The sequence below is a fragment of the Benincasa hispida genome, chromosome 3 (genome assembly GCF_027475165.1).
Source record: "Benincasa hispida cultivar pf3 chromosome 3, pf3_genome.v1.1, whole genome shotgun sequence".
Classification (NCBI taxonomy): domain Eukaryota; kingdom Viridiplantae; phylum Streptophyta; class Magnoliopsida; order Cucurbitales; family Cucurbitaceae; genus Benincasa; species Benincasa hispida.
In genome coordinates this window covers 36030360-36052114 of record NC_143480.1, presented here as the reverse complement: position 1 = coordinate 36052114, position 21755 = coordinate 36030360, and the positions used below count along the sequence as shown (strand labels likewise).

The 21755-nt window shown below is 31.5% G+C and overlaps 3 protein-coding genes across 3 annotated transcripts; 1 reads left to right on the top strand and 2 right to left on the bottom strand.

The window, feature by feature from the left end:
- The first annotated feature begins 2076 nt into the window (after positions 1-2076).
- On the top strand, positions 2077-4135 carry LOC120073533 (transcription factor RAX1-like). Its single transcript, XM_039026372.2, has 3 exons — positions 2077-2393; positions 2477-2606; positions 3531-4135. Exons 1-3 carry the CDS (start codon positions 2258-2260, stop codon positions 4039-4041), a joined length of 777 nt encoding a protein of 258 aa, XP_038882300.2. The 5' UTR covers positions 2077-2257; the 3' UTR covers positions 4042-4135.
- A 4733-nt stretch (positions 4136-8868) lies between these two features.
- On the bottom strand, positions 8869-10825 carry LOC120074058 (zinc finger (C2H2 type) family protein). Its single transcript, XM_039027046.2, has 4 exons — positions 10502-10825; positions 10293-10401; positions 9987-10049; positions 8869-9144 (listed from the first exon to the last, which is right to left on the bottom strand). The coding sequence occupies exons 1-4, from the start codon at positions 10584-10586 to the stop codon at positions 9042-9044; spliced, it is 360 nt and encodes a 119-aa protein (XP_038882974.1). The 5' UTR covers positions 10587-10825; the 3' UTR covers positions 8869-9041.
- A 2098-nt stretch (positions 10826-12923) lies between these two features.
- Positions 12924-20815, bottom strand: LOC120074328 (Class II aaRS and biotin synthetases superfamily protein). Its single transcript, XM_039027418.2, has 11 exons — positions 20380-20815; positions 20204-20299; positions 19315-19403; positions 18961-19090; positions 18249-18341; positions 18036-18110; positions 17809-17926; positions 17581-17723; positions 16726-16854; positions 13338-13501; positions 12924-13254 (listed from the first exon to the last, which is right to left on the bottom strand). The coding sequence occupies exons 1-11, from the start codon at positions 20725-20727 to the stop codon at positions 13116-13118; spliced, it is 1524 nt and encodes a 507-aa protein (XP_038883346.1). The 5' UTR covers positions 20728-20815; the 3' UTR covers positions 12924-13115.
- Between the last annotated feature and the right edge of the window lie 940 nt (positions 20816-21755).

The window sequence follows — 21755 nt, the reverse complement described above, 5'->3', positions numbered from 1 at the left end:
TCATACATCTAACAATATAAAATTGTCGTCCAACCACTCGTCATATAATATCTTGTAAATAAATGGATTTTTAAGTAGGTGCTAAAAGACACAAGTTTTGGAAGTTTACTGATTAAACTGCAATTAAATCTAAGTCATAAAGGCAAAAGTAGGCTTTTACTATCATAGGAAGATGATTTAATCAAATAAAAGCCAGCCCACTAAATTAGTAATTATTTAATAAAAGATTATATTATCCTTTCAACTTTCAAATCTATGTCTATTAAATGTAAGAAAATATGTGTTTATGACCTATTCAAAATATTTTAAAATTAATCGATCTATTAAATAATAAAAATAAAATTTATACCGAATTAGACACTAATCTTCTAATTTTGTATTTAAAATCATTAAATAGGTCAAAAACCTATATCAAACACATAAAAGAAAAAGTTCGAGAATAATCTGCTAGGTATATAAAACTTGAAATTAAAAAATTTATTAGACACTTTTAAACATTTTTTAGACCAAATAGATACAATTTTAAAGATTATAAATTTTAAACTTATAATTTAAAGGTTAAAGACATACTTTTAGTTCTTAAACTTTCATAGAAATAATAATTTAATCATTGAATTTTGATAACGATTAAGTGGCCTGTACTCTAAAATGTATAACAATTTAGTTCCCTAAACTTAATAATTAACAACTTAGTCGTTATACTTTGAAATTTGTAACAGTTTAGTCTCTATATTTTAAAATTTGTAACAATTTAATCATATAATTAAACCTGAATAATTAACAATTTGTAATAATTAAATTTTAAAGATTTATTAGATACTTTTTAAAATTTTATAGACCAAATAGACACAATTTTTAAAGATATGATAAGTTCTAAATTTATAATCTAAAAGTTAAAAAAACAAATTTGATCCATAAACTTTCATAGAAGTAATAATTTAGTCATTAAAATTTAAGAGAAATTATTTCAAATAGTAAAATTATTGAAAATATTTAGAAGATGGAGCAAAATTTTAGAACTATCAATGATAGATGCTGATAGACAATGAACGACTTCTATCAGTGTCTATCAATATCACTGATAGAAGTCTATCAGCGTCTATAATTAATAGTTATAAAATTTTGTTATATTTTGTAAATATTTTAATTTATTTTTCTATATTTGAAAATAACCCGAAATTTAATTGATAACAATTAATTTAATATTTAATTTGACGTTTTTAAATACAATTTTCATAATAGTAAAATTAGTTTTGAATCATTAAAAACATTTCATAGTGATCTAAAAAATGACAAAAATACTTTTAACCATTTAATTAGAATTATTTGCAAACATACACTTAAGCCAAGTAGGGGGGTAAAATGACATGAGAAGTGAGCAAACGACAATATATATTCTTGTGAAATAGAAGGGCTCATCTTCCATTTTTACCCACAAAGAAAAAATTAAAAAAAAAAATCATTTTAAAAAATATATATATATTTGTCACGTATCAAAATTTTATTGGACGGTTATTGGGTTGCAACACAAGTTGTTTTAAGATAAATAGTTGTTGAAATCCTATAAAGACTTCATGTGTGGCAAAGAATCCGTATCAAGACACGTATTAGATACCGATACGACGTATATATTTTTACACTTACATTTTTAAAGAAAAAAGATAAACAACTCATCTAATATTTTTCAATTAAACTAGGCAGCCTATTTAAAAAGTTCACTATGAGTCCCTACAAAGTCCTCTAAAATATAACTCACTTAAATATTGCCAAACAATTCAATGAAGAAGTTCTCCATTTATCTTCATACTTCTCCCTCTTCTTCTTTTTCTCTTATCACTACGGGTCACATTTTTATTGCATTTTATTGACTATTTTACTTCAACATCTTAGATGTTTTTTTGTATTGTATTTCAGTGCTTGAATTGTATTTTGTACTATTTCATTAACTTGTATCTATAACCTAGATTTTTCTTAAGGAAGAAAACGTATCTTCAACATAATAGTATCCTAACTTTTTAAAAATTAACATATTACCGTATCTAATCATATCCGTATCTCGTACATAAGAAAAGTGATGAGAGAGAGAAAGAAAAGTTAAGATAAAAAATGCAAAGAGAAAGAGAGGCTGTCTTTCTTTTGACTTAGTTTGCTCTATCTATTTAGTTCCCTCTCTTATAAACAAAAAACCAGAATTTAACAAAAAAAATATATTTTTTCTTTGAAAGAAATAGAGAGAGAGATCATAATCAATTAAGATATGGGAAGGAGTCCATGTTGTGACAAAGCAAGTGTGAAGAAAGGACCTTGGTCACCTGAAGAAGATGCAAAGCTCAAACAACATATTCACAACCATGGAACTGGTGGCAATTGGATTTCCCTTCCTCTAAGAGCTGGTAAAATACAATACCCTAATCTTTTTCTCGAAAACCATTAATATGTCTCTTGTTTTTCTTATATATGTATGATGATTCTTTAGGACTTAAGCGATGTGGGAAAAGCTGCAGATTGAGATGGCTTAATTATCTAAGACCAGACATTAAACATGGCGATTTCACTGAGGATGAAGATCGAATTATTTGCTCTCTCTTCGCCACCATAGGAAGCAGGTTCCTCCTCTAAATACAGTTTACTATCTTCCTAATTAATTGCCTTTTCTTTTATGTTGTTTAATTATACAGCTTTTGGGTCTTGTTATTGGTTCAAATCAATTAATATTATATAATTACTACTTAAATTATGTGAAGATTTTTTTTTCTTTTGCAAAGGTTTAATTTAGAGTGTTAATTACGATAATTAAAAGAGAAGATAAGTTTCTTTTTGATAACTTAAGTCTTAATAACCATTCGGTTTTTTATTTTTAGTTTTTCAGAAATTGTGCTTTTTTTTTTTTTTTTTTTTTTTGCTAAGGCTTAATTACGATAATTAGAAGAGAAGATAAATTTCTGTTTGATAATTACTTAGGTCTTAATAACTATTCGGTTTTTTATTTTTAGTTTTTGAAAAATTGTGTGTTTTTTTTTTTTTTTGGTCTCTCTTTCTTTCCCTTTTCATGGTTTCCATGATTGTTGAGAAATTAATTGAATTTTTAGTCCAGTTTCAAAAACAAGCTTTTAAAAGGTTAACTAAAAATTGAAATGTTTATTTAGACTTTAGATAGGGTGAATACTGTGCCATGTTAAAAACAAATTAGTGAGTAAATAAACTCAAATTTCAAAAAGAAAAAATTAAAAATGAAATTGTTGCTAAAAGAGATTTAGTTTTATTTTATTTTATTTTTAAAAAATTAAGTTTATAAATATATTACCTTGAAATTTATTTGTTGTCATTAATTTTTTATTAACATTTTTAAAAATCAAGTCAAATTTCGAAAACTAAATAAAATAGTAGTGTTTAAAAAAAGACTCAGACTTCATATGATTCAAGTGAAAACTAATGAAAAAAATGGAAAGAAAAAAAAACATAAATTTCCAGACAAAAAAAATTAAATACAATCTTGTCAATTGTGACCTAAATTTTAAATTTTTATATAGGTGGTCAATCATTGCGGCTCAATTGCCTGGTCGAACCGACAACGATATAAAAAACTATTGGAACACAAAACTAAAGAAGAAGCTAATGACAGATTTAAATTCATCTAATTTCAACCAAGTTTCTCCGCCACCGCATACGGCGGCGAATCCATCTCCGAGCTGCAACAATAAAAACATGCAATTGGTGCAACCAAATTATTATAATTATTATTATGATCATATACAAGAAAATATTCTTTCATTTGGAGGGGATCAGGCGGCCAGTTGCAGCTCTTCCGACGGAAGTTCCGGCGGCAACCACCTCGGCTACGGCGGAGGAGAAATGGAATTTGACCAAAATGGAAAATTTTATGGTGCAATGAAAAAGGAGGTGGGGAAAGAAGAAAATCCAATATTAGAGTACAATTTAGAAGAAATCAATAGGCTGATTAGTAATAATAATAATAATAATAATAAATTTTCATTTAATGAAAATTACAAGAGTGGAGAGACATTCATGTATTATTGTTGAAAACATCATGGACTATGTTTAATTATTTTTCTTTTTTTCTTATATATCGATTTTGCGCTTATTTAAATAATATATTTTATGTTTCACTCGTCTATTTGGTATTTTTGTTAAATTACATTCCTATTAGTCGCTAATAGTACATGTTAATAGTTGAAACCATATTGACATTCACATCTCTAAGTTGTTCTTCTTTTTACTTAAAAATATTTAGTGATTGATTGATTTTTATTTATTTCTTTTTTCTTGGAGTTTTATTTATAGATTAACTAAATTTCTACCAAGCAAATTAATAAACCATTCAAATGACTTCATATTCTAAGTTCAACTAATAAACTTGTTTAATTTTATTAAACATATATTGAAGTCCCTTTTTCTCATCCAGATATATCATATAATATCTTATCTATCGTGTTATTGACATTAGCTCGAATAATTTTTCAATCTAATATATGTAAATATACAAAATGAAATGAAGTTAAACCAATGTATTTTAGATGGAGATGAACAAGGAAAATTATCTTTAGTCTCTTAGTTTTAAAGAATATGTATGTTTGATCCTTGAATTTTCAAAACATACCTTTTCAATCTCTGAATCTTTTAGAATATGTGTACTTAGTCTCTAAGTTTTCAAATTTTACCTTTTTAGTCTCTTAATTTTTAAAAATAGGTTTAACGGATCAATACAATAACTTTTATTATTTTAAATTAAAAAAAATTAAAATGACCTTTTTCTCTCTAAAATTAGTTTTAAGATTACTTTTGTAATTCAAAACTTCATATAATTATATATATAAAAAAAAAAATCTTCAAGAACCTTTAGTTTTAAACATATTCTTAAAAATTTGAGACTAAAAAGATATATTTTGAAATTTTGGAGTTGAAATACACCTATTCTAGAAAAACTCAAAAACTAAAAAGGTATATTTTGAAAATTAATTAGGAATATACAAACAAATCAAAACCATGTTTGTATGTATAATATAAAATAGAATAGGAAAAGGAAAACTACCAATTACCAAATTTAAATATATTAAGAGTTTAAGTGAGATTGGAAAGTTTGGATGATGATGAGAAATGGGAAGATTGGAGTTTTGAAAAGATGATCATCAGGTTGATTATTTTAAATTTATATAAAGGCAAAAAAGAGAGGGAATCCTTGATCATGGGAAGCAGCCAAATAGGGCAGCAAAAGAGGGAGGTGCATTCACAATAATACCTCAAGCCAAGAGATAGTGGGATTTTATGAAATTAAAATGATAATTTTATTCACCAACTAAAGCGGATGTAACTTGACATTAATAGGTAGGATGTCCAATTTTTTCACGTGAAAGGACCGTGGGGTCCGTCCAAATGGGATAGGATTTTCAGATTACCTAGGAAATGAGAGAGTGAACGGGAGAAAAAATCCACGTGAATTAAAGGGAGACAGGAACGGGAAATACATTCTCCATCTCCGCTCCGATTAGCCTTTATTTATTTACTTAGTATAATTATTTGTTATTATTATTATTATTATTATTATTGATTATTATATTTAAATTTCAAGCTTGATTGTTTAGTGGTCAAGATAATGAATATATTTAAATTGAATATTTAAATTTAGATTATGTATGTGAATAATTTAATTTATATTTATTTTTTATATCAAAAAAAGTTGATTAGTTTTTTATGCCAAGATTTGAGTAATTTATCTTTGAATTCAAATTGTCATGTAGAAATAAACATAATAAACAATTAGTGGTAGAGTTAATTCTTAATTAAAATTTGTTCACATCAATGATTTAAATTAATTGGTTTTTTAAAGACTAATGGAAAAAAATTTTCCCTCTGGAAATCCTGCCTTGATCCCCATAGGAAATTTTCAGGGAATGAAATGGGGAGCGAGGATATATGTAATCTTAGTTTTTGACATCTCTATTAATTGGTATGTACTCTTAGTCTTTAACAAAATATTAAAAGTGCAGTTGCCAACATTGGATATTAGATTCAAGAGCTTATGCGCCTTTTTGGTTTCAAATCATCTCAATTAGAAGCATTTAAGCTTTAACTTAGTTGTGTGAGCGATATAATGCTTTGAGAGATCAATTTCTTTGTAGTTAGGGTCAGTAAGTGATTTTTGTGCGATTGTAATAATTTTTCACATACTGGAATTCTTCTAGTCCGTAGTTCTTCTCCAATTTAGAGTTTTTTTCACGTTAATTCTTGTATTCCCTATTATATGGCTTTCTTTTAATTTCACTATTGCTTTTGGGAGGTTCTTTCCAGACGTATATATTTCTTTTGCTAAAATAAGAAGTTCAAATCCTCATAAAACGATGGGAATCTAGTTGGTATATTGAGGATGTTTTAGATAAAATTTCTGAAACATTTGGTATGTTTTGGACAAACTTTCTGAAATATTTTGTATACACATGAATTGGTTGTATTTTGAAATGTTTCTCCACGTGATTCTGTCCGTTCTCCCCCTAATTTCGATAAAGTTAAGATATGTGATAAGAGCCATAAAGTATATGTTTTTTTTTAATATGTTTAGGTAGAAAAATATATCTTCCATCTAGTATGTTTTAACTGTTTTTCTTGTGGTTAATCAGAAGTGTAATTTTAGGGCAACCTTCATATTGAGTGAGAATTGAATTGGTGCTATCCTGTTTGAAAATTTGAATTTCTTGCATATGTTGAATTGTGAAGTTATATTTGCAAGGATTAGTTTTAAGTTTCTTTTTAAGTGTATAATTGCTGATTTTGTTGTAGCATTTGATGTTGGATGGTGCTTTGATTCTAATTATATCTAATGTACTAGCTTTAGATATTTCTATAATATCAAAATTATCTCGTAGACAGTTTCAAAAGAACTATTTTCACTATACATAACTTATTAATGACGTGACTCTTTTAACATAGTACTCATTCTTTATGTGATCATGTCTCCTATTCAAATCGTAGTTGATGCTTAGAATTAGGATATAGTTTCATTTTCTATCAATTAGACTTGGTATTAAGGTTCATATATTTTCCATTAGGATATGGTCATAATATCTTCATAAACTTGCCAAATTAAGTTTCAAAACCTTCAAATTAGCTTTTAATCGTTCAATTTTGCCTCAATGGTAGGTTCAGATTGTTGGAGTTAAGTCTTGAAGGATGGTGTAAGGTAGACAGTAACTTTACAATCGGTCGCCTTTATGTTAGGTAGAAGATCGTGTTGTAGTGTGTTCGTGATATCTTATAACTAAGAAACACCGTGGATTACATTGTTGTATTTGCACCAATTGTTTTTATGTTAAGGAATTTCATGCATTTGTGTTAAAGCATAATTGATTCATTCAAATGACAATGATTTGAAAGACTTGTGTGCATACATTTTCCCCGCATATGTTGGACTTGAAAACCAAGGCTCAACCACACTTAAACAACTAGAGTAAAACCTCAAGAGAGATTTAAATGCACGAAAAGTTCAAAGCAAAGTGGAGTTTAAGTACTTCTTTAGGTTAAGGCAGAAACATCCTAGTAGAGATTTAATTCTTATACATAATTGTTTCATATCAATTTACCATTATTTTCTGTGTCTGAGATCCCAAATAAAATTTATCTCACTTAATTTCATTTGATCCTGTGTAAAGTAAGTCATATTCCATTTTTTAAATTTTTTTTAAGCATGCATGTACTAAACTTTATTTAATGTAATATGTCTTAGAATTAGTTGGGACATTATGCAATAAATTGTAATTTTAAGTATTCCATCATAAGATGAAAAAAATGAAGATTTCATCGGAAAAAAGTTTGAAGAAATTTTAGTATTGACAAAATCTACAAGGGCAAAGATGGAAAAAAACAGAAGGTACGACTCATTCACTAATTTAGAGTATTCATAATTAAAATTCATACGATGTTCAGACATAGATATTTTAAAAAATGAGCATCTAACACCCTACTTAATAGCCATTTAGCTTTTTGTTTTTGTTTTTAAAAATTATACTGGTAAACAATACTTCTACCTCCAAATTTCTTACTTTATTATTTACTTTTTACAATAGTTTAAACCAAGCCAAATTTTGAAAGCTAAAAAAAGTAAGCTAAAACCAAGTCAAGACAAACCTGATAGACTCAACCATTGTACTTAAAAAGATGCAAATCATTGTAAAAAATGAAAAAAAATAGACTCGGTTTTAAAAAACCAAAAATAAAAAATGAAACAGTTAACAAACGTGGCAACGACTCTCCTTCATGGCTTAAGAGCATGGTGGAGAATGATGATCTAGTATTGTTGTGGACCAAGGGTCTTTTTCTATTTGTTCCTGATGAAGGTGTTTATTTGTCAAAGAAATCGAAACTAAAACAGAAAAAGGAAAAAAAAAACGAAAAACGAAAACAAAAACAAAAACAAATGAACTAATTTGTATGTAAGTAGAACTAGCCTCTACTTACACCCCCATACCCAAAACCAATACAAGACAAACCATACCAATTCCCGATGGAGTGGAAAACATGTAGAAATACTATAACAGTCGAAGTCTTTTTGAATTCAACAACCTAAGGGCCTATTTGAGAGGTTGATATGTAATCAAAGGAACGTTAAAACAGATTTTGGAATGGGATCGTGAAAAAATGGGAGAAAGAGGATTGGATTGAAAATGACAAAAAAGGAATTTAATAGGGATTACAAACCAAGTCCAAAGCCCTTAATCCACATGTGGACTTGGAATTACAACCCATTATATTCCGATCCTCCCAAACATGTCCTAAATGTGAACCTTTGACCCCCTTAATTAGGGGAATATGCCTAAATCAACTAAGCTCAAATTGGCATGCTTTTCATTCGGTTATAAGTTGGTGTAAAATATGAAGCCAAAATTAATTGATAGAAAGAACTCTGCAAATAAAATACACAGCAAGTAATAGTATGAAAAAATTGATCTTGTTAGTTAAACAAGAAACAAACCTCACTCTAAGCTCTTTACAACACCAAAAATGTTTTTAAGTTATAAAATAAGTAAATAAGCTCACATTGCCATAAGCTTTGGACCGTTATCAGGCATGCCCATCCCAGCAGCTAGCTCGGCATCCAGTTGCGTGTGAGGTGCAGGACCCGCCATTAGTTTTAACCTGCAACATATGGATCAGGAATATTCTTAACAATTGAAATTCAAATATTTTCTTTAATACAATCATAGTAACTTCAAATCTCACAATCAAATGAAATCAAATATTATAGAGAATCTAAGGGCCATGGATTAGGAACATTGTTAACAATTGCAATTCAAATATTATTCTTTTAGTACAATCATAGTAACTTCAAATCTCACAATCAAATGAAATCAAATATTATAGAGAATCTAAGGGCCATGGATTAGGAACATTGTTAACAATTGCAATTCAAATATTATTCTTTTAGTACAATCATAGTAACTTCAAATCTCACAATCAAATGAAATCAAATATTATAGAGAATCCAAGGGCAATGGCTACAAATGGATGTAATTAGAGTAACAATAGAAGATTTTTAGTTCAAATTCCACTGGAAATTCAAATTAGTTTTCACTTATGCTGTATTTATAACAAATTAAGACGAGATCAGGTGAGGTAACTTTAGAAATTTAAACTCAATCAGCTTTAGGACAAACTCCAGTTCAAAGTTTAATATTGCAGTTCCAAGTTTATAATTTCACACACAACAATTTACAGAGAGTTCTTCATTAAGTGAAATTCGTACAAATCCACAAAGCACCAACTAAATTAGGCAAATTAAAAACGTAAATTAAAATATATACATACATACATACATATATATATATATATATATATGAAGGCTGATAAGGTTAAAACTGAACGTGTTCGACATTTAATCATGTTCAGAAAGACAAGACGAGATGTATTTCTTTGAAGTAAATGAACTTAAATATGCAAAGGATGCACAAAAGATGGAGGGAAAAATTAGCTTAGCTCACCGCTTCCTGTGACGCTTGGTCTTGAAGTGCTCATCCCTCACAGACACATTCGCAAAGTATCGGCTGAAACCATATCATTAATTAATCGATTGTACATTCTAAACTTCAAATTTGTACTTCCTAATTTCATTCAAGATTTTTTTTTAAAAAAAAAAATCATAGTACTTCACAAAATATGTCAGTCCTCAGATAACACAACAAAACTACTAAGCGCTGGCCATGGAAATTGATGGATTAAATTCGACTGAAGATGAGTAAAACAATTTTCTATAGGAATTTCGAGTAAAATAGTGAAAAAGAACATACTCGCAGTGCAAACAGTAGTACTGCCCCATTCCGGGCAAATCCTCATCGACAGGAAGAGAAGTTTTCTCAACCTCTGGTTTTGCTAACTCATCGTAAACCATATCATCGCGTGATTAACCGAATCATGGAATTAAGGAAAATCCAAGAAAACATAACGGAAACAGAAGAAGAATTAGAAGAGAAAAAGACGAATGAAGAAAAAAGGATATCCTTGACAAGAAATTTCGTGCGTCGAGCGGTCTTGTGCGAATATCTCCGCTTCTTTACGCTTCTGTGAGGACACTTCCCTCCCATTTTCTTCTAGTGTATGTGGATTTCGAGTCTTGAGAGCCCAACGATGGCAGAATCGAGTAAATTTTAGGGTTTTATTGGTGGGGGTGTTCCACCACTAGCAAAGGGAAAGAAGAGTTTTTTTCCGGTAGCCACGACATATATATATATATATATAAATAACCGGTAGCCACGACATCGTATAGCATTGACTCAGTCAACGAAGTTCAAAAAGGCCAACCACAACCAGGCTGGGCTGAGCTGTTCGGCCCATTGGTTTGGATCAATTTTAACGTAACTTAAATTTAAGGGTTTCTACATGGGTAGCCTAAAAAAAATCCTATATTTCATAAATGTCTTACCTTACCATTTGAATTTTTTGAAAGATGACTAGTTTTGGACAATTATATCTTTTTTTTTAATTTATTTATATCTGATTTTTATATTTTTTTTTCTATTTTCGAAGTACTTTAATAATGGGGGAGAAAATACATTTATTATATATAGAGAAAATACATTTAATATAATTTTTCTCATTTATCAATTGGAGAGAGAAAATACATTTATTATATTTTTTTTCATTTTCCAATTTGGAAAAAAATGCATCTAATGAAATTTTATTTTTTTTATTTACGTTAGTTTTTACGTATCAACTTATTGGCTTTTTTTGACAGATTAATAATTATTTTAAATAGACCTTAAAACATTTTTTTACGGATTGATGATTATTTTAAATAAATCTTATAACATTTTGTTAGATATTTGAAAATATTCTAATCAATATATGAAATATACTACGGTTTATAAATTAGAGATTGACTCAACGTTTGACATAAATCACAGTATAAACTAATATATGAAATATACTACAATATATAAATCTTCATAAGTTTCATTTACAACACATATATATATATATCATAATACATGAAGTTTAAATAAAGAAAAAAAACACATTCATTTATATCGTACAAACGAATACATATACCAAATTATATATCAAATTTTCTATAGAAGTTAAATATATATATATATCACAATATATATAAAAAATAGAAAGAAAAAAAAAACAAACGAAAAATTGAATCAGGTCTGTCGTTCGTTTGCTCCAAGTCTGCCGTTGTCGTTCATTTATTCCGAGTCTGTCATCACCATTCATTTGCTTTGAGTCCATCGTTGTTGTTCATTTACTCTGAGTCCGTCATCACCCTTCATTTACTTCGAGTCCGCCATCGTCGTTCATTTGCTCTGAATCCATAATTGTCGTTCGCCGTTCACCATTGTCGTTCTTGTCGTCCTTGCTCGTCCCAGGATCACCTTACATCATCCGTCTCCCGCCTATAACTTACACCGCCGAAGGAGAAAAGAGGAGGGAAAAAAGAAAATAGAGGGGAAGAAGAAATGTCCTTAAAGTATGAGGGAGAGAGAATAATATATATAAAACGTAGGTGGGGATTAAATTATAAATAGCTATGAATATCAGTGAAAATAAGGAGACCAATAGATTTTTTTTTTCTTCAAGACATTAACTTAATATGAAACTATTTTTAAGGTCTTTTAGATAGAAATTCCTAAAATGAATTAAATTTTCAATTTAAATTCTAAACTAACCACCATAGTATTATATTAAACCCTAAAATCTTTAGGCCATTACGTTTGCAATACTAAAAAATGATTGGGAAAAAATTTCAACAACGTACCACAATTACTTTGAAATTTTATTTTAAGTACCACGTAAAAATTAATTCAGTTTGACTCTATCTAAAAATCTATTACTTTGCTAACAGTTTAGATAAATATATTATAATAATATTCCTATATAAATAAATTATGTCATATCTATTTTCAAATTTTAATTGATTCGACTTTTTTATAAAATTTATTTTTATCAAATAATTCAAATTAAACAAAATCGGTTGATATTCAAATCATATAAAATTTTTAAAAATATATATTATAGTAAATTATAAATTAACAATCCATATAAAAATAATTAGAAGAATGAGCTTATTTTAAAGTTCATATAACTAAAGAACACAAATTTAGTATTAATTTATCAAACACCATAACTATTTTTTTTATTTTAAAATTTAAATTCACCAAACACAATTTTACAGCAATCCCAAACCAAACCTTATACCATTGAACTTTTACATAATGTCATTTATAATTCCATCTTTTTTCCTCTCACCCATTCTTTTGGTGATGTTTTGGTTTCGAAATTAAAATTTTAATGTTTCTCTCTCTCGTTTACGAGGCTGTGAGAAAGTTTTGAAGTTTAGATACAGAATTTGAGGTTCAAGAACCTATCATGAATATTTTAAAGTAGGAGAACCTATTAAAACATAAACATCATGAGAGTTCCAAAACTAAACTGGTAATTATGATAGAATTACACATCATAATGTATCCATGTTCATCAGTAACCATTTCGATACATAAGAATCTGAACTTGAAAAATGTAGAATGGAAAGTTTGGAACCTAAGCAAGACAAAATAAATCTTCTAAGACATAAAATAAATTTTCTATTGAAGAAAAGAATGAAGGATAAGTTAGTTGAGTTCATCAAGTTTGACCTCGCGTTGTTCACCCGAAGAAAGATCTTTAACTCCAACCATGCCTCGTTGCCATTCTGAACTTCCAACAAGTATCAAACGGCGAGCATTTATCCGCGTTGCTCGTTTAAACACCCTGCAAAAATGAAGCAAACCAGTGTGGATAAGAAAATGTGATATGTGATAATTTTAACGACCAACGGGTTTTGTGAATGATACCATTTGAGGGGTTTGTTCTCCAATACCAAATCAACACTTTGGCCTTTTTCTCTGAGAATGGTAGCAACTGTGGAAGCTGCACCTTGGAGATCAGGATCAAGAGCACAAATTATGTTCTCTACTTCAGCATTCAGTTCTGGCAGCAACTTCTTTTCCTTGAGCAACTACAGCCAAATCACACGCCCAAAAGCAAAACAAATATCTCAAATCCAAGCTATGGAGAAAAACTAAAATAAATTCTAAGGTGGAACCAAAATAAGTTCTAAAATAGAAAAGTATACAAACCAACGAACAAGATGTTAGGAACCAAGGTAGTATGGGCTGCCTTTGTCCCACATTGGTTAGAATGGGATAACCAATGTGGTAAAGTGTAGGGATGTACATAGTCCGAGTTGGACCGGGTTGGAAGATTTTTGTGGACCAACTCAAAAATTCGAGTTGGCTAATAATGAACCATATTAGTTCGGTCAACCCAACCCAAAATTTCTGGGTTGGGTCATCGGGTTTTTTTTTTTTTTTTTTTTTCTAATTTTTAAATTTGACTGTTTTTTTAACTTTTATTTTTATACATATATTCGGGTCGGGTCGAGCTCAACCGCCCCTTAGCCCGGTGCTCATGACGCGCTACGGAACCTCCACCGTGGGGTAACCCGAGACCTAACCCGAATTTAATATTTTTTAACATTTTTAACCCAACCCTTGCAGTTTGGGTTGGGTAGTCCGGGTTGGTCAGGTTACCGGGTCTTTTGAACACCCCTACTTAAGTGGCTTGACTCTCATCTCCCAAAAGCTGGCTTTTGGGATGTGGTTCTCCAAGGTGCTCAAGTACCTATAATGGTATCAGAGTCAGTTGTTGACGTTCCGAAATGGAACCGGCATAGAGTTCTGCTCGAGTGTGGCTGAGTGAAGTATTGCTGAAATAGCCGCCAGGACATTGGCTTTCTGAGAATAGGGTACTGTTAGGAACCATGGTAGTATGGGCTACCTTCATATCACATTGGTTAGAATAGGATAACTGATGTGTCATAGATAATAAGTAAAATTACATCATTGCCCTTTTATTAATTTTTTTCTTTTCTTTCTTCTCCATCGTGTTACCTCTTCTTCTTTTTTTTCCTTTTCTTTCTTCTCTTTATTCTTTTTTTTTCCTTTTCTTTTCTTTCTTCTTCAGATCGCATCTACGCCTTCTTCTTCTTCTTCTAGATTGAAGACAGCCACACCTTCTTCGAAACTGCACCACATGGACAACTCTGACACGACCAGCTACAGGCAAAGCAAGACCATGAAGGGTGGACGAGAGCAAGAGCAAGATCGGACGAGACATCAAGGGCGAGAGCAAGATCAGACAAGACAATAGATCTGTGAAGGGGGAGAGTGATGTGAGAGAGGAAAGATGGAGCCAGAGTGCGAGAGAGCAAGAGGCTGAGCGAGCGAGAGAGCAAAAGGCCGAGAGAGCAAGAGGTCATTCTGCATGGGTGAGGGTTTCGTTTTGATAATTTCATTTGGATTTGACATCAGAATCAACAAAGGGTCATTTGGCAACTTTTTTGAAACTTTGGGTCATTTAACATTTTGGACCCAATTTTTGGGTCATCCGTACAAATTCCCCCTGGCTCTCCCACCCCAATTAGCTAGCTTTTGGGTGTGGTTCTCCAAGGTGCTTAATTACCTAACACGAGATTGGGTGGAACCACTCAGTTCCATTGGTTTCAACCTGATTTGTAGTTAGTTAGGAGCCTTCTTGTGGTGAGACATGACAGTTTCTAAAGAAATGGGTTACTTTAATTATAAAAACCGACAAGGTAAACATCCAAAGAGTCCCCATCCCTCTCAATCCCACAAAAGATTCGATTATATCTCTCCCCCAAATACCCCACAACAAAACACACAACTTAATCTTCCATAAAAAACTCAATTTCCCATTAACGACGGAAGGAAGTCCTCAATCATATCACTTAAATACACAAGGCTTCAATTTAAATGTAACGTTTTAATACACACACACAATATTTCCCGTCCCCGACCCCACACCATTCCCCATCCTTATTTAGCCAATAGAGAGAAAATCCACCCCTCCCTCTCCCATTCCTCACGTAAGCAAGAATTCCCTGTCCCCACAGGGTAAATGGACATCTCTAAATAGCTCCATGTTTCGAACCCATAGATTCCCTAATTCCAACTCTCCAAGGTGAATGGGTTTACTAATGATCTTCCTCCACACCTTCCCACAAGGTTTCTCCTGAGCTACTCAAAGTTTCACACACCGAACATGGGGGCTACAAAGGAAGAAAAAAATAGGTGGAAATACCACCCAAAATCGAATGAATTAGGGTAAGCCTTCCACGTTTTGAGAACAAACTTCTCTTCCAATAAGCTACAATTTTCTCACTTTATCCTCTTTATCCAAAAAGACATCTGCTTCGGGTTGTTTCCCAAAAGGGACCCCAAGATGGTTGAAAAGACACCCACCAAATTAGCCTACTCTCCAACCTTGACCGGATCACTGTTCAAATCCATAATTTGGTACCTATTAATCTTTAAGCCTTGACATGGTTTCAGTGAAAGCAAGAAAGTTATTCAAAATTAAAATTGGTCCATTGGAGATGGGGGAGAGTCACCTCATCCTTACCCATTTCAAAACCTTCAATGATCTTCCTTCAACACATTTGAAAACCATTTTGCTTAAAATATCTACCACGACCAAGAGAAGGAAAGGAAAGGGGCCCTCCTGCCTAAGACCTGTTGGAGCAAGAATCTTACTGTTAGGACTTCCATAATTAGGAGAGAGAATTTAACCATCGTGGCATAACTCCCAATCTAAGATCTCCATTTATCATCAAAGTCCTTCTGCTCAAGAATTTTGTCCAAGAAATTTCTATCCACATGCCTTCTTAAACAATGTTCTAAATTTTGAGAATGTATTGAGTTCACCCCTTGTTCAAAACTGAAAATTTACTGTTGAATAAAATTAACTTGCCCGATTATAAGGGTAAAAATAAAATTTTCCTACTTTTTGAAAGCATCCTATATGAGTTGATCATTAATGTATACAATCAACTAAATTTACCAAACAACCAATTAATCCCGAGAGATTTGATACCCAGAAATTAGTATGATACATAATAATATACAAGATAATCGGCCTACATGGTTTGAGCCAAAGGATTCTTAACTAATGTGCCAAATTCAAGGTGCTTATTAAATAAATAGTCGAACACAGTTGATCAAAACGCATAACATTGATAATTGAAAGAAGAAACTGCAGCCCGGGAGTAATGCCACTCCCAGAAATAGTTTGTCCACGTTACTTTCCATGATTAATATTAAACATATAAGTCATAGAATTTTATGATTGTGTAAGGGTGCAAACATCAGCTTAAAAACTTACTTCTACAATAACAGCATCACCAAACCCGAAGCCACAAGCAGGAATATCATCGCCACCAAATGTGGAAAGCAAATGATCATACCGACCCCCACCGCATATGGCTCGCAGCTTTCCCCCTCTGTCAAAACCCTGGAACAGCATCTTCATTATTAAAACGAACCAAAAAGAGCAATTTTCATAGCATTCAGCTTTTCTTCAATTTAACTGATTCAAGCACAAAAGAGAGAAAATATGACTTTGATCAGTTCAAGAAGCAAGAAATAAATATACATAAACTTTTAATTATATGAAGATTGAGTTCAAGAAAGAGAAGTGCATAGTGATAGATGATTTGAAAACGAGGAACCTGATAAAAGATATAATTTTATTCTATGTTTTTACTATTTTCATAAATGTGTTTGGTTGCAGCAATTCTGCTTGACGATATACTACAAAAACTATGAAAACATACTGTTACAAATCCATTCCTTAGCCAGATATTAGATTTATTAACAATTACACCAACATATATGAAAATATGTGATATACAAAATTTCATATAATCTATAGAATTAGACTATACTTGGGGATTGTGACTACTTAATGAGGATGATTTACCTATTTATTCCGTTCACATGCTGGTATAAAATTAACTAAGGAAACAGTTGTAGATATAGTAGCTGTAGTTTTTTTCTTCTTTTCTAATTTATATTTAATGAGAATGTAGTAGCTCACTGTAGTTCAAAGTGGGGGACGTGGCATTATTTCAGTTAGACATATAATATATGTTAAACCTATGCCATGAAGACAAGTCAAATCAACAAGCAAACAAGTTCGTGGGAAGAGTGAATATCATTTGCTAACGACAAAACTAACCTCAAAAACAATACCCGTGTAATAGGCAAGGCCACGGACAATTGAAGCGTCAAATTGGATCCAATCGGAATACCCAAACTTTTCAGCAAGGGAAAATAGCTGCTTCAGATCGGACAATGCTTCACCACCACCTCCGAGTACCTCTATGCAAGAATAACAATCACATATCCATTTTCAATCCCTTTCAACTAATTGGTCAAAAAGACACAACCATTTGCAGTAAATAACCTTCTAACTTTGTCAAAGACTTTACTGAAAGAACTTGCAACAGCTCCTCAATAGCATCCTCTGATATACCCACAACCTTCAGTTCCTTCTTAATCTCATCCAATGGAATTTTCTCTATCTGTTAGTAAGATTAGCCAAGGGAAACAGAGACAGAAGAAATTATTACATCCTGACACACTGCACAAACATATAAAAATTTATGGAACTCGAAGTCATAGATAACCAACCTTGTCTATGATGATGCAAACCTTGCCAAACATATTTTCAGGTATTCCATAGCATTTTAGTACATCTTGCAAAACCTACCATCAAACTTTAAAAATTAGGCATTTACAGCAACTGCAACAATGAAAATCTTTGTTCACGATTGAACATTTAACTACTAAAGCAATAACTACATTTATTGGAATAATCTCACAAGATGCAGAAATAAAAAATACCTTTCGACTGGAAACCTTAAATCCAACATCTGATGCCGTAATTCCAACTCGCTTAAAGAAGGTAACAATTGAAGATAGAAGCTCTGCTTCAGCCTATGAAAAAAAATTAGATTGAAACAAATAAATGAATAAAATGAGTATGAATATATGTTTATATGCATAGAAAAAGGTACCCTGTTCAAACAAAATTTAACATTCAAATCCAGGCAGGTACCAAAGAGTAAACACTTTATTAGAACCAGACCATGTCAAGATGGCTAGACGAGTTCAAACAAGTTATATATATATTTCTTTCCCAGGGAAAAGAGATGAAAAGTAGCAACTAACGGCAAGATAAACTAAATTAAATGCTCCAAACACACAAACACTTGAGAAGACTGAGAGACTGACTAACGAAAATATCCAAAGAAAAAATGACTAAAAATCTCACTTGACAAGTACTTGCTATCATCTTATTTGATGCACAAGAGAAAACTATCTTTTTGCATCATGCTTCTATAGAGAACTCATCATAAGCTATATGCTTTATGAGAAACTGTATTATTTTTTTTTTTTACAAGAAACCATCATAAGCTATATCCACTAAATGCTGGAAGCCAAACATTGGAAACCCGAAGAACTTCACAGCTTCAAAGTTGCTGCCTAAGAATGCAAAAACTCCTTTCATCTAAACATGTAAAAAGAACTAACGCAGTAAACTAAAATTCCATACCGTAACCTCGGGTACACCAATGATATCCATATTCCATTGGTAATGCTCACGACGCCGACCTCTAGTCATTCTCTCATATCGCCAGCATTGCCCTATAGCAAACCATTTTATTGGAAGGGACAAAGATTTTCTGGACAGAAAAAAATATGGAGATCAAATTCTGGCATGTGTACCTGGATGCAAAGATAATTCAAACAAATAAATAGACAGATATTAAATTTTCACACACGTGATTTCAAATGTTATTTTTTCTTCTAAAAAAGAGATAAAAATAATAAAAAAAAGAAAAACATGGTAGAACATAGCAACATATTACAAGATAATTGGAAACGTATTGCTTCTAAAGCAATATACCCTTTCTGGATCACCAATCTTGCCAAAGAAGGGGTAAGCTCAGGCCTCAAAGCAACTCGACGATTCCCCCGATCTTCAAAACAATAGAGCTACAAAAACAAATAGCACAAAATTAAAAACAATTTGAAAAACATGTAAAAAGTGCATCGCCAAAAAATGTCCCAATATGAAGAGGCAAAATATGAATAGGGTGGGAGCACAGAAAGGGGTGGGAAGAAGACAGTGCACAGAAAACAAGCCCAAAAAAATTTGAAACATGTATAAAGTGTAACGCCAAAATGCTGTATATTCTAGATTTTATGTAATTGTCAGCTCTAAGTCTAAGATGGATAGGGTATGATAACGTGTTAGTAATGTTAAAAACTTAAAATAGTTATCCGAAATTTTTCGTTGCTAATAAACACGTGTTAGTCTATCTCATACTGCTTTACCCTATCAAACTTGCACTAAACATACATACCTTCAATGCTTTAAAAAAAATTACTGCACTAACTTGCTTCAAAAATCGCTAACAGAAATGGGAAAGAATCTTATTTCTCTCTTTTAGTTGTTTTGATCTAATAGTGTAAGAATCGGATATTGGGATTTCATTTGGTTCTTTCTACATTGAGTGCCACCTTTCTCTATATAGCTTTCCTGAGGGATTTACTTTTCGTTTTTAAGAAACAGATAAACAAAAATAAGGCGATAGTCCTGATTGAATGCATTTGAATTCAAGCAGGAAATTAGAGCCGACTACTCATTCCGTAAGTTCGAGAATAAACTACAGGATATAGCCGTTCTTTTCTTTCTCTCTTGCAGCATCAAGACTTTAACTATATGCAATAAATTAGTTTCCGAGAATAGTATAGGGATGGAACCCAACACGAACAATTACATCAACACCAACCTGATCTCTTATTTCTTCACCAGCTTTCCTAACGAACAGCGCCTCCGACTCAAGCACCGGATAATCAACCTCCTCAAATCCATACACTCGCGAAACCTAATCAACAACAGAAAGTAAAGACGAAAGACACAAAAACCACTAACCAAACTACAATTCGAAGCAACAGGATATGTAACCTCTCTGAAATTATTGAATAGCCAGTTGCGAAGTCGCATATCTTCCGGAGGAAAATCCCTGGTTCCCTTTGGAGGGTTGACGTCGATCTTCTGCAATTCTTCAGTGACCGGCGCCGGAGAAAGCGCCCCCGACCTGCCGCCACTGGTTCCGCCGTCAGTAATAGACTGGGCGGAAGAGACGGCGGTGAGAGAAGAATGAAAATTGCGATTAACGAAGAATGAGGGTTTGGGAAAGGGGAATTTGAGAATGATACTGAAAGCGAGTGATGAAGAGGAGAAAATGAAGGGCTTCAAACGAAGATTGAGGCGAGGTTGGAAGATAAGGAGCGATGAAGGCTTCGTAGCCATGGTGGTCGATAGTGGAGAGACGCAGCACGGTGAAGTGGTGAAGTGGTGAAGTGGTATTGTCCTGACAAAATACCGAGGAATGGGGTTTTTTCATATATAGCAAAAAGACTTAACTTATTTATAAATGCAGCAAAATGACAAAAAAAAAAAGAAGTTATATCATGATATTTTGCTTATCAATCTTTTTTTTATTATGAATATTATAATGAAAAATAGATGTCCACCGCTTAACATTCGAAAGGTCATGTGTTTTCATTGATGTTATCCATGTGGCTGGTAGTTATTTACGTTTGGTATCCATGTAAGTCCACATCTTATCCACCATTTTGCTTATAAATAGTGGCATTTGGTAGATCTTAAAATCACATATACATAGGTGAGAATTCCACTTCCACTAATTTTCATATTATCCAATTTCATGATTTTAGTTGTTTTATGTTTTTAGTTATTTTATTTTATAATTTTAGTTTTTATTATATAAAAATATTATTATATTATATTTTTCATATATGTATTCTCGTTGCGCTCCTCAATTTCATAACACGTTATCAACACGAGTTTTCCCCGCTAAAGGTAGCTCCTAAAGGTATGTTGGTTTTTCCCTATGCATTATAATTAATAAATTTTATGTTATTTTATTCAATATCTATTAAATTTCTAACATAAATACAATATTTTATGATAGGATTATCATGACAAATCTCACAAAATTAAAATTTGTCTCCCTTGATATTAATGCCAATAATTATTTGTCATTGGTACTTGATGCCGAAATCCACTTAATGCTATGAATCTTTCGAAGACTATTAAATAAGGAAATACGACATCCAGTCTGGACAAAATAAAAGCTATGATTTTCCTTTGTCATCATATCCACGAGGGATTGAAAATGGAATATCTTACAATAAAAGATCCCCGTATCTTGTGGAAAAATTTGAAAGAGAGTTATGATCATAAAAAAATAGTTATTCTTCCTAAAGTTCGTTATGAGTGGATGCACTTAAGGTTACAAGATTTCAAATCAGTAA

What these genes read in the sequence shown, in the direction of transcription:
- LOC120073533 (XM_039026372.2), top strand. Translation starts at nt 2,258, where the DNA reads ATGGGAAGGAGTCCATGTTGTGACAAAGCAAGTGTGAAGAAAGGACCT. An exon ending in TTCCCTTCCTCTAAGAGCTG is followed by an intron (nt 2,394 to 2,476) that starts GTAAAATACAAT and finishes ATGATTCTTTAG; the next exon opens with GACTTAAGCGATGTGGGAAA. An exon ending in TTCGCCACCATAGGAAGCAG is followed by an intron (nt 2,607 to 3,530) that starts GTTCCTCCTCTA and finishes ATTTTTATATAG; the next exon opens with GTGGTCAATCATTGCGGCTC.
- LOC120074328 (XM_039027418.2), bottom strand. Translation starts at nt 20,727, where the DNA reads ATGGCTACGAAGCCTTCATCGCTCCTTATCTTCCAACCTCGCCTCAAT. An exon ending in TTAAGGTTTCCAGTCGAAAG is followed by an intron (nt 18,111 to 18,248) that starts GTATTTTTTATT and finishes GTTTGATGGTAG; the next exon opens with GTTTTGCAAGATGTACTAAA. An exon ending in ACACGGGTATTGTTTTTGAG is followed by an intron (nt 16,855 to 17,580) that starts GTTAGTTTTGTC and finishes ATGCTGTTCCAG; the next exon opens with GGTTTTGACAGAGGGGGAAA.
- LOC120074058 (XM_039027046.2), bottom strand. Translation starts at nt 10,586, where the DNA reads ATGGGAGGGAAGTGTCCTCACAGAAGCGTAAAGAAGCGGAGATATTCG. An exon ending in CACGAAATTTCTTGTCAAGG is followed by an intron (nt 10,402 to 10,501) that starts ATATCCTTTTTT and finishes TCGGTTAATCAC; the next exon opens with GCGATGATATGGTTTACGAT. An exon ending in ACCAAGCGTCACAGGAAGCG is followed by an intron (nt 9,145 to 9,986) that starts GTGAGCTAAGCT and finishes CATATGTTGCAG; the next exon opens with GTTAAAACTAATGGCGGGTC.